This window comes from Malurus melanocephalus, unplaced genomic scaffold, assembly GCF_030028575.1.
Source record: "Malurus melanocephalus ecotype Western Australia unplaced genomic scaffold, MMel_1.1 scaffold_44, whole genome shotgun sequence".
NCBI classification, from domain to species: Eukaryota; Metazoa; Chordata; class Aves; order Passeriformes; family Maluridae; genus Malurus; species Malurus melanocephalus.
This window is the reverse complement of record NW_026623276.1, coordinates 1,441,282-1,458,697: the sequence shown is the minus strand read 5'-3', so window position 1 is coordinate 1,458,697 and position 17,416 is coordinate 1,441,282. Positions and strand designations below refer to the sequence as shown.

At 37.2% G+C, this 17,416-nt stretch overlaps 1 protein-coding gene across 1 annotated transcript; it reads left to right on the top strand.

Moving 5' to 3' along the window:
• The first annotated feature begins 4 nt into the window (after nucleotides 1–4).
• NDC80 (NDC80 kinetochore complex component) lies at nucleotides 5–16,181 on the top strand. The gene is made up of 17 exons (XM_057364909.1): nucleotides 5–174; nucleotides 2,777–2,991; nucleotides 3,381–3,467; nucleotides 4,225–4,348; nucleotides 4,472–4,644; nucleotides 5,829–5,931; nucleotides 6,235–6,324; nucleotides 7,558–7,651; nucleotides 8,773–8,879; nucleotides 9,685–9,829; nucleotides 10,113–10,318; nucleotides 11,475–11,627; nucleotides 11,900–11,989; nucleotides 12,818–12,910; nucleotides 14,419–14,549; nucleotides 15,052–15,154; nucleotides 15,511–16,181. Exons 2-17 carry the CDS (start codon nucleotides 2,891–2,893, stop codon nucleotides 15,631–15,633), a joined length of 1,923 nt encoding a protein of 640 aa, XP_057220892.1. The 5' UTR covers nucleotides 5–174; nucleotides 2,777–2,890; the 3' UTR covers nucleotides 15,634–16,181.
• The last annotated feature ends 1,235 nt before the right edge of the window (nucleotides 16,182–17,416 follow it).

Genomic DNA, 17,416 nt, shown 5'->3' with positions numbered 1-17,416 from the left:
CTCCGGTGACGCGCGGGCGGGCGGATTTGAAATTGCGAGGAGGMGGCGGTGGCGGCGCTGGCGGTAACGGCCGAGTGGGGACAGGAGCGCGGCTCTGCGGGGAAAGGGAGCGCGGTGGGGGCAGCACCCCCACCCTCACCCTCCACCACCGGGACCGGTGTCCGTAAGGCGGCGGTGAGTCCCGGGCTGATCTCTCTGCTGAGTCCCCCTTCGTACCGCGACCGTAGGCACGGTTTAGACGCGCTGTCAGGGCGAGCAGGTGGAGCTGCGCCCAGCTCTGCCGCGCTCCTACGCCTTTTTTTTTCCTGCTGSCGTGGCAAACCCTGCTCTCAAATCTCTGCTCAAACTCTGCTCTTACAGCGTCCTGGCTTATATCAGCAATAGTGTGGCCAGTAGGAYGAGGGCAATGACAGTSCCYGTGTACTCAGCACTGSTRAGGCCGCACCTCGAGTGCTGTGTCCAGTTCAGGGCCCCTCAGTTCAGGGGGGACATTGAGGTGCTGGAGAGTSTCCAGAGAAGRGCAACGGAGCTGGYGAAGGGTCYGGAGCCCCTCTCCCAGGAGGARTGGCTKYGRGAGYTGGGGTTGTTTAGCCTGGAGAAGAGGGGACCTTATCACYCTCTACAACCACTTGAAARGCGGCTGTACCCAGGTGGTGGTCAGTCTCTTCTCTCAGCCAACAAGCGAGAGAACATACTCCTAAACTGTGCCAGGTTTAGGTGGGACAATTGGAGGAATTCCTCCCCAGAAAGGGTGGTTATACCCTGGAATGGACTGTTGTTATGAATGAGCTTGTTAAGATTGCTTAAAGAACCACCTCACCTGCCCAGTGCGGTAGTGGAGTCAGTGACACCTCTCTCTGGAGGTGTTTAAGGAAAGGCTGCGTGTTGGTTTGGCTCGGCCTGGGTTTTGGTAGCAGGGGGGCCACAAAGATGCCTCCTTGTGAGAATCTGCTGGAAGCTTCCACCATGCCCAGCAGAGGCAATCTCTGATGTCTCTGAAGATGGACATGCTGCTGGCCAAGGCTGGGCCAAGKMKRGRWTKKKGKWAMMMCYYYKKKRWKRMMAARRAARAAATCAAAGAGYGCACAGWGTTCCTTTCTAGTCASAGAAGGAGATGARAACATGTGAGAAACAACATGGAGATACYAAGGTCWGTGGAGAAGGAGGRGGAAGAGSTGAGAACSCTCTGCAGGCCRTRGTGAAGACCATGGAGGGGCAGCTGTGTCCCTGCAGCCCWTGGGGCCCACGGGGGATGCAGATCCACCCACAGCCCATGGGGAGGTGCCCACGCTGGAGCGGGTGGATGCCTGGAGGGGACTGTGGTCAGTGGCAGACCCACTGAGAGAGGGGCCCTGATCCCAGGCTGGAGCAGCCTGGCCTTGGAGGACTGCACCCYATGGATGASTGACCCACTCCGAAGCAKTCTGGGAGGAGTGTCTGCCCGTGGGAGGAGACTCACATTGCAACAGTTTTGGGACAACTGCTGCTCATGAGATTTGGATTCTCGCTGGAGAATTGTCTCCCGTGGGAGAGACCCTGCATCGCAGCAGGGGAAGTAGATCCTGGTGACAGACTGATCAGTGACCTGTCCCCCAGCGTTGTCGGTGGGAAGTAGGAAGGGAGGGAGGGAAGAAATGGTGTYTTTAAGGGTTTCTTTTACTTATCATCTTCTGCTGTCCTATTAGCAGTAAATTCACATKGTAACTCTAAGCTGAGCCTGTTTTGCCCTTGGAGTGTTTCCTCCCAGTTTCTTATCTCAACTCATGAATGCTTTTTAAAATTTTTTCCCCTCTTCTGCCTAGCTCTGGCAGGGGAGAGTGAGTGGGTAGCTGTTGTGGRTGCCTGACATTTGGCCAGGCTCAAGCCATGACAGGCTGGATGAAGCACTTGGTGCCACAGTCTAGCTTACAGGGTGGTATTTGGTCATAAATTGGACTTGATGATCTCACAGGCTTTTTCAACCTGCTTGATTCTGTGATTCTGCAAACTGGTCACTTGCTATGTTTGTGAAAACAATTCAATCTCTCTGTGGTCTGTCCTGGTTAAAGTAATTGGATTAACGTAATGGCTGTCCCAGAGACAGTGAGGTCATGGATACACTGCCCTATGAATCAGGCCTGAGTTAAACTTCTGTGGTGACTTGTGAGTGGTGGAAGTGAAATGAAATGCAGTTTATGTTAATAATGTRTTCTGATAATGTTTGTAATGGAGGGGTTTTGTTTAGTTATAATTCAGTCAATTAAACCCGTCTAACAAATAAATTAGAACTTCTACAGAGGGCTAAACTTGCCAATTTTTTCCCAGAGTTAACTCTATTTACTTCAAATTCCCCCTTAATGCCACTGTGGGGATAATGGTATTAGTATTCCAGGTTGATTTATATTCTGCATGCATAGTCTGAAGAGAGCAATTACATTATCTCAAAATAGATTTTCCAGTTATGGTGCTATGATACTGGGAGATCATTTGCAAGTGAATAGGTAGGCTCAGAATTGGCAGCTCAGGAGTTGATGTGTGGCTGAAATGCTGTAAGCCWTACTTGTAGTGTGGCCTTCCTTCCCAGCAGACTGAACTGAAAAATTTCTCAATCTCTTTTAGAACCTGTAGGCTTGAAGTGACCAAATACAAAGAAAGGCAAATTAGTAGGTTTGAAACTAGCATTGACACTTTCATCAATAAAACAGTTGATTTAAAAGATTGCGACTGCTTCTATGTATTTCTGGAATCTAGTTTAATTTTTTTTTTTCTTTCTTCTTTTTTTTGGTCCAATGTATAGTTCTACTTCTGTACTCTGAGCCTTTGGAAAATTGTTGTGAAGTTTAGAAAAGAAAATATTCTTAGATCCTGGATTTTTCTATACTGAGGAATTGTGGTCTACAACTCGGTCACAATGAGGCGAAGTTCAAGTATTGCTGGAAGCAGCGGTCGGCAATCTATGATGGCACTGAGAGTGCAGGACAACAACAAGATGGGTCTTCAAACACCTCAGATGTAAGTTTTGCTGATCATGTTGCTAAAAATAAGTATATAAAACTAATTCTGAAGAGATTTATCATAGTGTGTGAGTAGCACACATTGAGTGTGTGAGTAGCAACTGAGGTGAAAAATGGAAACAGTGAGAAGTAGGCTCTTTGCAGCCAAGGATGTTTGCACAAGTGCTCCAGTTTTGCAATAATACTTCCTTTAACTTTTTTGTGTACCAAATGGTAGAATTTTCTTACATGTTTCTTTGGAGGTTGCTGGGTGAATCAGTTAACCTTTCTAAGATGTTGCTGTGATGAATGCGCTTAGGCATATATGAGTGTGGGTATATCTCTTGTATAAGACCAAAAGATGAATTGGTAGATATAGTCACTTGAATCCTTCTCTCTGTTCCTCAGGAAGGACAGAAGCACCTTTGGGAAGCCRAGCACGAGCAAACCTACATCTGGAGCTTCAGAAAGAAAAGTCAGCATTTTTGGGAAGAGGTATGGATAGCTTTCGTTTGCTGCACTGTAAAATAAAACAAAAATGGTCCTATGTAATTTTGTCATTTTTCTTTCTTGACAGATTTCCTTTATAAGGAAAGATGGATCTGAGGCAAGCAGACCTTCAGGTCTGCTTTCCTCCAGTCCTTGATCACTGAACAGTAATTCTGTGGAGTTGGAATTGCTTTGAGAGTTGTTTTTTTTTTCTCTTGGGAATGATGTGCACTGCAGACCTTAAGAGTATCTCAAGACATTTTCCTTTTGAGGAAGGATGACTTCTGTAGTATACTCTGCCTTACTTTATTCTTTCTAAGATACAAACCTTCCAAAAATCTATAACCTTTCTGCTTAGCTCATGACTTTGTGTTGTGGGTATCTTCTTTCATAGGACCCCAGTGTTGCACAGGTCTATTCCTTTCAAATATTTCTTAAGTATTTTAATCTTCTTTACAGTCACCAATGTGATTTTTTCTTCATTTTTTGAGGTACTTTTCTGCTCTCTAAAAGATTATTTCTTTCAATAAAATGAAGAAAAGTATTCATCTAGGGTGCAGTAATCCCTTTGTTATACATGTGGCATTGTGGCTTCCAGGTTGATGATGTTTTTCCAATCATCTTAAATTAAGAGAAAATTTCAAGTATCACTTGGTATAACAAATGCRAAGAAAACAGAAAAATTCAATTTTATGTGACTTAGACATTAAGAGAGTTCTTTATATATATTGTCACAAGACCTGTATTTAYTGTTTGTTCTCAGAGGGAGTGGGGCTGCAGGATCACGCAACAGCCAGTATGGCGTGTTCGGGACAGAAAAGATAAAGGATCCCAGGCCACTTCATGACAAGGCATTCATCCAGCAATGTATCAAGCAGCTTTGTGAGGTAACATGGTAGCTTATTCTGCATGTATGTTGTGAAGTTTAAAATGTACTAATCAAAATATTTCTTTTTCTTGGATTCAGCTTCAAGTTTTATTTAGTTTTATTCCATGTTTCTTTTCCGCAGTTTCTCGTTGAGAACGCTTATGCCCATAATGTTTCCATGAAATCGCTACAATCTCCATCAGTTAAGGACTTCTTAAAAATCTTCACCTTTATCTATGGATTCCTCTGCCCTTCTTATGAACTGCCTGACTCAAAATTTGAAGAGGAAATTCCCAGAGTTTTTAAAGAGCTTGGGTAAGATAATTATTGTTAGTCTCCTGGCCTAAATAGATGTGCCCTGGCTAGAAACTTAAAAGCTATGATTTCTGCATGATAGCTGGGGAGAATTGATAAGTCTATTTATTCAGACGAGACTCTAAAAGTGCAATGTTGTGACTGTTCTGTTTCACTTTTCTTTAGCTCTAGGTTTACTCTTTAGTTTTCAGAGCCTACTATACATTTTATATTTGAACTATATTGCAGAACTGTAGGTTCTTCAAATCTTGTTTTGTAAGGTAAAATTTAATTGATTATTTAATATATATTTATATATTTATATAAAACTTTGAGAGGCAGTCACAGTTTTCTTTTTTAGACCTTTGTGTTCATTCTGTTGGAATCTATAAACTACAATTTCCAGAATGTTTGATCCAGTTAATTTAGTTAAAAATATGTTTTCCTGTAATTTTTCTCATTCTGCTTTCAAAGCAGGGTGTGGAAATAACAAAAATGAGTGCTGAGGTGCAAAAAACACAAAGTAGCTGAGTGGTTTATTGCTGAGTTTGTTCCCTAAGTGTTTGAAATCATTAATTCTCCAACACTTTCCAAGAAAGAAAATTCTATGCCTGTTGATAATGATGTATTTTCAATCTAATTTTTTTAAAGATTTTTTTTTATTATGTTTTACTTCTGTAGATTTGAGCCCATTATGGTCAAAGTACCAGGGCTCCTTAAATGTGCATGTAAATCTGTTTTGTTCACAGCGGTGAAACCACTGACCTAGCTTGAAATGTTGGAAAGAATTACAGTCTATTGCACCAAGAGTGTAATCCTGGGTAAAGCAGCTAATTCTGTTAACTCACTTTAAGTTGTCTTTTGAGAGTTCAAAGAGCATCTGAATGGCACTCTTGACCATATGGTTCAGTTGTAGGCAGTTCTGTGAGGAGCAGGAGTTGGACTTGATGATCCTTAGGGTCCCTTTCAAATTATCATATTCTATGAATCACAAAATGAGAAACACATGATAATTGAATAAAATAGTGCTGTAAGAAGTCAGCTTATTTTCTTTGATGTACAGTATAAARTACCATTGACTTTGCTCTTTCTTCWGTACCTTCATCTACATAMAAAAATGTGCTGCTTTGTTTTCAAAATGTGCTGCTTTGTTTTCATCACTGTTTGCCACAGCTATTAAAAATGTATTTTCTTTGGCTTTATAGGTACCCCTTTGCTCTGTCAAAAAGCTCCATGTACACCGTGGGAGCACCACACACCTGGCCTCAGATTGTGACGGCTTTGGTTTGGTTAATCGATTGTGTCAAGGTAACATTTGCCTTCTTTAAGACAAACATTTCCAGTTTCAGGGCTGGAATATTAGTTTCAATGCAGATCTAGTAAATATTTTCTACGAATCTTGTTCAACATTTATGTAAAGAAAAAGGTGTTCTTTTAGGTTAGCTGTCACCTGGAAGCTAACCCTTACCTTTATGTTTTAGTAACTTTTAAATTGAGCTTTTCATGTTATATTATGGTAATTCTTTTCTTTAAATGTATGCACTGGATAAATTTATGTATTAAAAATGGTTGTCTTCACACTTGCTCTTTGTGTACACCCCTGCCTTTCAGCTGTATGCTGCGATGAGGGAAAATGCACCATCATTTGATGAAGGACAGAGCTGGGGAGGAGAGACAGATGATGGAATTGTACATAATAAGGTACCATAAAAAGTAAATTATAATAAGAATTGCTCAACTGAATTTTGCCATGGGCTGTAACAACACAGTTTAAACACAGTTTAGATTGTTGTGTAATGTATTCATAGATCCTGTTTCCTTTTATATTTACAACACTTTCTAGGAAGTATAGTTGCATTATATATAAAGCCTGAGCAGCTATTTCCTGAGCAGCCATCATGGCCAGTCTGTTAGTGAAGACTGGGTATTAAACAGCAATGCCTTATTCTCCAAGTAGTTATTGTTTCAGTTCTCCTTTGTAGAGAATGGAAGTCATTATGCTGTTGATTGTTTTCGTACAGTTTCTGGTATATTTTGCTTTAGCACCCRAGGCTTCTGAGGTTAACAGCAGTGCAGTGTAAAGAGTGATTTAGTTTAAATGTAGTGGCTTCTGCCAATATCTACTCAGTTTACTATATAAAAATTGGTTGTAACATTTTATTTCTGAGCCAAAAAAAGAAGGTAGTAAAGTAATTCAGGTGCTTAAAAATCAAACTATTTCCTTTCTTTTTAATTTATCACAGATTATTAGTACTACCCAGATTTAACTCAGTGTGTTAACTCACAACAGGTGTTTGGAAGGGGCTGCATTATATGCTAAAACATTTAATTAGACAACTAATTAGACAAAAATCAAATTAAATCATGATTTTGGCCTAGGGTTGCGAACCTGATGGATGGTAAGTAAAAATGTTTTTAAAACTAAAGATGTTCTTCTACACTRGTACCTATGCATAGATGTTGATACAAAATTCACACTACTGGTGTCATTGCTTCTGAAACATCTGTAACTTAGCATCTWGCAAATTCTTTTTGGGCAATCTTTCTTTAATTCTAGATCAGTGCTTTGACATCTGCAGATCTGAATTTTAATGGACYTGAAGAGGTCTGTTAAACAGATCTACAGTTTCCATAAACTAACCTGAGAGAATCATATGCATCAAGATAAAAAATCCTTAAATATTGTACCTATAATCCTTGATAAATATTCAGAAAAATATAACATATAACAGACCTTCCTCTAATGTGAATTATAGGTGCCTCCTTCTGCCTGAATATAGTTCTATATTTAAAGGGAGGAAAAAAGTTGAATTTTACAGAAGTACAATCATAACAGTGAAAAATATTTTTGAASTCTGTTTCCTGATTGAGTAGCTCTAGAATGTCTAGATATTTTACAACCCTTTGAATTAAAGATTTTTAAATTGTTTTCAGCTTTTCATGGACTACTCTGTGAAGTGCTATGAGCTTTTCATGAAAGGGAGAGATACTTTTGAAGAATTGGATGCTGAAGTCCAGTCAAAATTAAGTAAGCTTTCAATTTTTAATTAAGTGTTCAATTGCATTACTGGTTTCTTTTCTCCTAGAATCAGTTTGCTTGGTTCACAGGTGAATGTAATCTGAGATAAAGGAACCTGAAATTCCTAAGCACCTTTCAGTTACTTCAACTTAACTATCTSTTTTTTTATGTGTTTTTACTAGTACAGATTGATAGGTCATGATCTGCTATCAGCTGAAGCTATGTCATTTTCTGTTTTTTTAATGGCTTTGTGACAGAAAACCAGTATACAATTCTTCAGATGCAAATTCCATCTGTGCAGATAACTCTTGTTTCTGTCTGACAAAGTTACCAATTAAAAAAAATATTGTCAGAGCATTCACACCTGATAAGTAAGAAAGTTCAGCTTTTGAAAGTTTTGAAAACAGTCTGCAAGTGCTCCAGACTCTGTTTTGCGGGTTCCCATGTATGACTCAGCATGCACCTGTTTGTCTTCAGGGAGGTGGAAAATTATTAGGTTTTTTTGGTTCATTTATTTCACCACCTACAGRAATACAAACAGAATTTGAGAGCAAGGAAGAAAAACATTTCTTCCTTTCTTTACTCTCYTATAAAAAGCCAGATTAAGGGACTTTGCAAACTGGAGCCATCAGTTGGTGAGGAAACAAGCTACCATATTGTTACTGGATATTGGTAGTGAAAAATAATCTTCCTGTTGTCTGGCAAAAACTAAGGAAAGTTAGGRAAAAGATCTCAAGAGACAAGGAAGTGTATGGATGAGAAAATACACAAGTTGGACTRMCTTGTGAAGCTAGAACATACCAAAYTTATTTAACAACCTCTGTCCTATAGTGTGACCTGTAGAAGGGTTTATAAACTTGTATTTCATGGGAGTGGCTTTGAGSTCTTTTCAACATGAGGACTGAGAAATGCATGTCTCTTCTTGTTTGTTTTGGGGTCTTTGCCTAGTTTTATTTTAATGAAAGATTTTTCTCATAGGTTTATTGGTTGTTTTTTAGTTATTTGTTTAGTGTGAAATAGTTGTCCAGRTAAATGGGTATTTATTTTGCTAAAATAAAGTTTAGATACTCCAGTTAGATGGTGATATTAAGTGAGATTAATTTGTAACCCTCTTTTCCCCTCTCCCCCAGAGGATTTATTTAATATAGATGAATTCCAGATAGAAAGTTTAGCAGCTGACAACAAAAGACTTCAAGAAGAGATTGCAAGACTAGAAAAAGAAAAGGAAAGTGAGCCGGTTAGTAAATTGTGTCTCTGTTTATATGGTGGAGTTGAATTTTATATTATCAATCATTACTGAATGAAGATACTTATGATGCATAACAAATGGAAAAATATTTTCATTGCTTTGAGGTTTTAATTAGGCCAGGTTTTTACAGACTCTATGCCATTCTAGTGCAAGGCATTTTCCATGGAGTCTTCAGTCACTACTGGTTTGATAATGTGCAGATATTTCCAGGTGATAAGGTCTTATGTTGACTGAAATATTAACGAAACACTTTAACCACTTTTTTTTTTTTTAATATCAATTCCAACATTATTTTTTCCAAATGTGGTATGAGGCACGGGATTCACCGATAATAATATATTTATGGGGAAATACTTTGCTTGAAAGGCTAGATTCTTCTTTTAAGGCACCATGAGTTTAAAAATGGTTTAGTGGCTGTGCAGCTGACAAATTGAGACTCGTGCCAACTGTGCAAAATGTGCTGGGTTTATTTACAGTTTTCCATGCCCTAGTTTTATCTGCTCTCTATATAGTATTTTACTTAAGTTATGAACTATCTATAATAAAAATTTTCTCAATGCGGTGTCCGATGCAAATGAGAGACTTAATCCTGAAATGCAATAATCTTTTCAGCCTTCTTTGCTCTTATTTTAAAGGTGCTTGACTTGACTCTGCTGTTACAAAGATAAAAAATTMTTAAAGCTCTTTAGTTTTATATATGGGCTACTGATATTGACTCCATTATCTTGTCTGAAAAGTGAAGTCATTATTTGATATTAATTAACAGTGGTTGTTCTTTTCACCTATTTCCTAGGATCGTAGAGTAACGCTGCGAAACGTGAAATCATCTCTTCAAGCAGATGTCCAGAAATACCAGGCTTATTTAGCTAACCTGGAATCTCATATAGCCATCCTTGATCAAAAAATAGAAGGTGTTAATGATGAAGTTGAGACAACAGGTAAGAAGGCAGTGATCACAGTCAGAATGATGAAGCTAGAAATACTTTTAAAATTATTGTACTACTTAGCTTCAGGACAGAGCTTGGAGTATGATGATGCCACAAATAAACTTTCCAGAATGGATTGCTAACAATGATTTGTCTAACAGCAGTTTGTACACTAGAGTAATGATAATGAATAATAGTATTATTTAGTCATAGAATACAGARGTTAGTATAAGTAACCTCTTAAGTATATAAGCTGGTATTTTGTATCCATTTTACAAATGTTTTGTGAATTTAGAAATGGAAGTAGAAGCAATGAAGCAGGAGAATGCCCGGCTCCAGCACATCTTTGATAACCAAAAGTACTCAGTTGCGGACATTGAGAGAATAAATCATGAAAGAAATGAGTTGCAGCAAACTATTAACAAGCTGACTAAGGAAGTGGAAGCAGAAGAACATCAGCTGTGGAATGAAGAGCTAAAATATGCTAGGAATAARGAGGCGGTATGTGAAAACCCCACTGCACTCAGAGGAGGCTATCAGTTTTCATCATGCAAGTTTAAAGTTGGAGTATTGCTAACTTCTTTCCTAAATAATCTAAGAACACCATACATATATTTAACCAGGCTAAACTGACAAGAATGGCCTCTATTTACAACATCTTTAAAAATGGTTTTGKTTTTTTTTCCTCTTTTTTCTGAGTACAATGGAAATTTTTTTTCTTCTGCATTGTAAGAGATGTCGCTAGAATATGCACCACTCTCAGCTCTCACTGCTATAGTATTAAGTGTTTTGATAACATTAGCATGTCATTGCTTTGATAAAACAAGAAATTTCAGGCTGATGTTAATATTTCATAGCAAGGAAGTAAGGCAAAATCAGGGAATTTGAATCAATAGCTTTGCATGCATTTAGGGGCATATTAGTCCTCCATGTAGACGTTGTAAAATCTTTCTAGGGTCAAGTTCAGTCTTTTCAAGCAGAATGAAAAGATTTAGTCCTTTGAGTGTTGGGATTGAAAAGCTTCTGCTTTGCCAGATGGAGAACTAAAGGAAGAAATTCCAAATTTATTTGAAATTTGGCAGGGTTACCCTTTATCAAGCACTTGTATTAACTTAAATTTTTCAAATGCAAGTATGAAAAATACTTGGGTTCTTTACTGTTTGTATATAAATAACACTCATCAATTAGAAATAGCATTTAATGAGTTTGTTTAGAGGCATGCTGAAGTTAATTTGTTTTAAGGATGTGTAGCTGAACATTTCCTGTCAAAACTAATGAGAGAAGGCATGTTGACATGATGACTGATCATTGGTTTAATATTATAGTCAAGCATGTTTTTACTTCCCTATCAGTTAATTCTCAAAAAAATTATGGCAGATGAATATAGAAAACCACAATTGTAACCATTCRGTGTCAGCCCAGCTATATACAGTGAGAAACCTTGCTGAGCAAACACTGAAAGAATCATAAAACAGCACCTAATCCATCAAACTGCCAGGCTGGCATTACACACAGTTCTCGAATACTGTGGTGTAAAAAGGAATCATGTCCRTACAGAGCAACTCATGAACCTGTTTTAAGTACTCTATAAATACTTTTTGCAAAGCTTTTCATTTGTATCTCTCCTRTGATTTCTGCCCTTTTCTCCTCTGAGCAGATCGAAATGCAACTGGCAGAATATCATAAACTGGCTCGAAAGCTGAAATTAATTCCAGTGAGTGCTGAGAATTCCAAAGGCCATGACTTTGAGATTCGGTTTAATCCTGACGCAGGACCAAATTGCCTAGTCAAATATAGAACTCAAATCAAGGTAAGTAGAGTCAACATTGAAGGCTTTTGTTRCCACTCACAAAAATACATGTTTTATTGGAAATATTGAAAAGGTCTCTCAATCTCACAATGAAATGTCATTGAAAAGCTTGTGTGATGAGTCAGCATAACTACATTATGGTATATGAAAGAAATTCGGTATTGGAGAATTCAGCAGCCTGTATAAAAATGGAAGGAAAATACCTACTGGGGTGCATCTTGGTTCAAACAAACAAATTGCAATAGCCAGATCTTCTTGAATGCATATTACAGGCTCCCCTCATGGAAATCATCAACCAGACTGAGGAAGAAATTAGAAGAGCTATTCAAAGGAAAATTACTTTGGAAGATACTTTGGAACAGGTGTGTTGGTTAATGAAGATTAGGACTTATCTGCTGATTTCATTCAGCCTTTTGCATGGTTGAAGTCTGGGCTGGTTTATGTTTGGGTTGGTTTGTTGGATTGGTTGGGGTTTTTTTTTGGGGGGGGGATGGGGGGGTTGAGAGCAAATAGAGGGGAAGAAGCTGAGTGAATTGCTTTAATTATGATGGAACCTAAAATTTTTTCTAAGAATTGGGGTCTTTTTCTCTTTGTTGACAAAAAATTGTGTATCCCCTGCATTAAAGTTTATGTAACTTACATATATTTGACCATAAACAATGGAAATATTTGTTTTTAATAAGTTGCCCATTCCAGTCAGTTGTGTGGTTTGCCATCACTGACAAATTGTCATCAGGAAGATTTTTAGCAATATTGAGTTCMGGATGGATTGGAAAGAAGGAGAATTTTATTTCCCTGTTCTCCTACCTCTACTTCAGTTTTTACTRCTGAGCATGATGTTATGTGGTATGGAATGTCCTTTTGGCCACTGGCCTGGCTATGCACCTTCCCAATCTCTTGCCTATCCTACCTACCCTACTCAATGAGGAGCTCTGGSAGATATAGAAAACCTTGGAATGCTGTGCAAGCACTATTCAGCAGTAGCCAAAATATTGGTGTGTTACCACCAGTTTTAGCTCCTTATCCAAAACAAAGCCTGATACAGGCTGCTATGAAGAAAGTTAATGCCATCCCAGCTGGCTTAGTTTATATTTTTTTCTGAGCTACCAGGTGTTGTTTGTGATATCATGGATTTATATGGATTGGAATTCTTTTTGAACTATCTTTCCTTGGTTGTGTTTTCATTCTAGGTGAATGTAATGGTAGAGGACACAAAAAGCAGTGTGAAAACGCTGACAGAAGAGGCTGAAAAGCTGGATGATCTTTACCATCAGAAGCTTAAGGTAGAACATTTTACAGGTGGATGACAACTTATCCTTAATGTTATCCTTATCCTTARTCTTTGTATTCATAAATAAGTTTTTGGTTTTCATATTTGTTTGGGCCTCTGCCATTGCCTTCTTCCACTCCTCTTCCAGGAGGAAGTTTTTCATTCTTTTTAGAAAGAAATTTGACTGCTWCCTTAAGTGAGTCAATTTTCACTTTCTTTTGGAATTCTCTTGTAAGAGAATATGGCATCATACTGTAGGAGATCCTGTAAATCATAAAGTATTGCATCCAGTAATAAAAGCAGTAGCATTCAGCTGACCTTAGAGATGTGCTCTTATGCACCYCAGAGCATGTGCTTGAAGGAGATTTTAGGATTAACAGAATTTCCCTTGTCTATTCAAATTGTATCTAATAAGTACATTCACAGTTTTTAGTAAACATGTTTAATCAGCTTCTGTAAAAACTAAGGAAAACACTGATTGACCAAAAGCACATTAATTGTTTTTATGACCTGAAACCATTGCTTGCTTTAGCTTCCGTTCCCAGCACAGCAGCAGTCCCTATTCTTTATCTCACTTGTAGTTCAGCAACAAAACATAGCCCCCTCTCTGTTAACAACTGAGTGGCTACTTTGTCAACTTCTSTTGACACCATAACTTTAGTGGGGCTGTGGTGCCCTGCAGAAAAATGTCCTCTGAACTAAGCTAGTGTTCACCATATATGCTCCTGTAAATCCAARTTCCTGTGGTACAGCCATGAAACAGAGTTATTTCACAGCTAATACCTGCTGAGCTGGCTAAAGGCAATTAATTTAGTTTATTTTTTTCAAAACCACATGAAATTTTGATCTGTGCTCTTTCTCTAAAGGTAAGCTCATAAAATACACAGTTGCCACCGGATGTTTACATTAAGGCATAGTTGTGTAATTCCCCTTGTAATTTTTAAAATGCTGTGTGTAAGTCTTAAGTATTAAAATTATTTTTGAAGGATGATGTTTCAGTAATCTGCCAGAACTGCACGTTGATTTGACAGCAGAATYTTGTTTGACACTGTGGATGCTACACAATCCACAAAACCATTCTCCTTGAAGAGATGGTTAGTTGGAATTTTTAGTCTCTTTCAGACCCAAAAAGGAAAAGCTATTTTCTTGCTCAAATGTGATTTTATTTTTTTAACCTAGAAACCGTTGTTCATGATATGCCATTTCTAAGCTATTTAGACTACGTAAATAACATTTTCTGAGTTTAACTTTGAAGGGAAAATAGCTGCAACACAAGCCCTTAAATATGGTTAAAGCTGTAAAGAGCAGGTTAGACTCATTCTGGGATGGACATGATACAGAAAATACCTGAAACTTTAAGTTTGGGAGGGATGTCCTTGGAGGCTCTTTTTCCAGTTCTGAAGTTGGAGTTATTTGTGTGAATTTTGAATTCAARTATTAGCATATAATCAGGTAATAGAAAAAAAAATCAAATTATTCCTGAGCTATGCAATTTTTTACCCTCCTTCCTTGTGRCTATAGGAGACAGAAGAGGAAGAGCAAAAATGTGCAAATGAACTGGAAGCATTAAAGAAGCATAAACAATTACTTGAGAGTGGTGTCAATGAAGGTCTCAGTGAAGCCACAAATGAATTGCATGATCTCCAACGACAGTAAGAGTCATAATTTCAATGTTTACTTTGTTTATTTTGGTTTTTAAGGATAAAGATACTCTCTTGAACCAAATATAAGGTTGTTTCAGCATGTATCCATCTCAGCATGTTAATTTCACAAGTTAACAACTGAACAATGTTTCTCAATAGTATTTTGCTAGAACATTTATCTGCTGTATCCGAACTTCTGTTTTCTATGTAACTTTTTTATATATGGTTGTAGCAAGGAAATTAGTTTGTTTCCATATTTATATGACAACTGCATTTTATACCTTAAAGTCTGCAAAGAGTATCCTGACTAAGGTAGATTGTTTCTTACCAGTTAGCACAGAACAGTCTTTTTTTTGTTGAGTGTTAACATACAAATCTAACTTGGTTTAAGTTAATTCTACTGAAAAAAAGGTATGGCTAAACGATGATCAATCAGACTTGAAGTGATGATTTTAAATGTCAGGAATTCTCTAATTATGGGCATGACCTTCTGAGTACCTTTACCTTTTAGATATCAAGTTGTTTTGCAAACAACAACAGAAGAGAGCAGAAAAGTTGGTGGCAACTTGAGTCGTCTTATAGAAACGATTGCTGCTCACATAGCATCTATAGCGGTAAGCTCAAATTTGATATTCACAATTTAATCTAGAGACATTTGCAACTRCAGTTAAACATTTGCAAATTACAAGTTGCTCTTTCTAAGGAAATAGCAATTATTTAGCTGTTGCACTGACTCCACGGTTTCTAGTTAAATTTGTTGACAAAACCTTTTGTGTAAAWAATCAAAATGGATCGTTAAATTTCAGCAGTAACACCCTGTCAGGTTGAATCTGCTTCTTGTAGATGTCTTTCGGGAAAGTGTTTAACTGAAATCAGTAAACCTGTGAATGACTGCTTAAAATGCTTTAGCAGAATCAGTACAATACAGACAACAATAGATCTAATAAAACTTTCTGTAACTYTTTTCTAGAAATACCTTGATGAACAGAATGTGAAAATTCACAGAGACTATGAAGAATTCATGTCTGAAGATCAATTGTCAGAYTTGACCAAAATTCTAGACAGTTATAGAAAGAAGGCTGAAGGTCTCTAATCACCGAATAGGTCACAGTGAAAATTTTACATTTCTGAAGCTCTGGTATGGTGCCTTCTAAAAGGATGGGTACTACCTGTGTTTAGCACTGAAACTGGTTTTAAGTGTAAGGAAGTATTTATCAACTTTCTTTGTTTAATTGAATAAATACATCAAAGAATTAAGCAATATATTTGCATTTTATTGAAAAAGGCTTTCTTGCACTTCATAATTTCAGTATCTTATACATGCTCACAACCATCTGTGACAACTGTGGAACAATTGCATTTTGTTTYTTCTTTATAATCAAGTCATTTTCTAGTAACATCAGTAAAACAGGAGCACAGCTAGTCTGCTAAAATAACAAGGCAAAATGAACATCAAGATGGAACAGCAAGTAATAACGCAAATGCAGARGGCACTGACAACTTTGAATACTGCTACAGTTTTTGTAAACATGCAGAATTGCTAAATGATAAGTTATGCTTTCGTTTCTAGAGTATAGATTGTGCATTTCACAGTAWATGTATGCCTTTAGGGCACATGCAYGACAGACARTTCACATCCTTCCCCAARCCTTTCTTTTARTATGCCTCATACTTGTTCAGTTATCTATGAAACTGCCCAGAAACTCCTCTTACGTGAGTGAGGTTTTTTTTTAAATGAAAACATCTTTGAAAAGATGACTAGTCCTTGTATAATAGTTTTTAAATCGAAAAAGAAAGATAGTAATTTGAAAGCAAAGTTTTGTCTCTAGGTGTTCATAATCCTAGATGAAACTTCACTGAACTTCTTGAAATATGTAGCAGACAAAGCTCTRTGTTAGGACATCATATGCATTCTGTCTGTATATCTAATCAATTGTAGATTTGGTTCATGTTARATACATCAAAATGGTCTAAAATGTCTGTATTCTTGTTAGACAGACTCTATTTGATTTTTCTTCCTCAGTAAAGTAACAGTAAATTTAGTGTATGGGGAGCTCTGGTCCAAATGCTTTGAAGAAAACATTATCAATGCTATGTGAAAGTAGTGTCTTTTTATCTACTCTGTGTATAATTTTGTGTTAGAAAAATAAATAGATAAAACCTAGCATTTGTGTCTTGGGCAGTTTATGATGGTATTTCTTAATGAAAGCATTGAAGTATTTGAGTGTAGCTTTTAGAGCTCAGACATTCAAATACACAAAGATAAAAGCAGTTGTTTAAAGGTTTTTAGCAGCTGATCGATAAAGGAAGTTGCTCCTTAATTCCACAACTGGGCACAATATTTGAATGAAATACACATCTCTAGGATATACAACAAAACTTGAGTTAGACCATTTAAACACACTGCAAATAAAAACTGAATTGTCTAATTCTAGGCTATTTTGTCAGAATGAGTTTAAAACCTCATTGTSCTTAACATAGTGTGTGAATCTTCTGGCTCTGGTATGAGTATTTTGTTTCAGACATKATGATAATGATGACATTATTTAAGCTTTTAATTTTCTGTTCTTTAGCTATACTCCAGAAGTTTGACAGCTAGAAAGGTTTTCTGACAGGTGGAAAGATTTTTGCTTTGTTCTGATGACATTTTTTTTTATCTTTACAGACACATACTTTATGTTTTCTTTAACCAGCTAGTCCTTACTATATCTCATTTTTTTTACTTTAGAAGTTTTCTTTCTTTTGTGATCTTTTTAACATTGTTATCTAAAGCAACATTTTTCTAATGTCGCAAAACTATGAGTCAGATAGGAGAACTATGTTCCTATAAAGTSTGTGTTTATTTAGGGGCTATGCTCTCTCTTGGCCCCCTCACA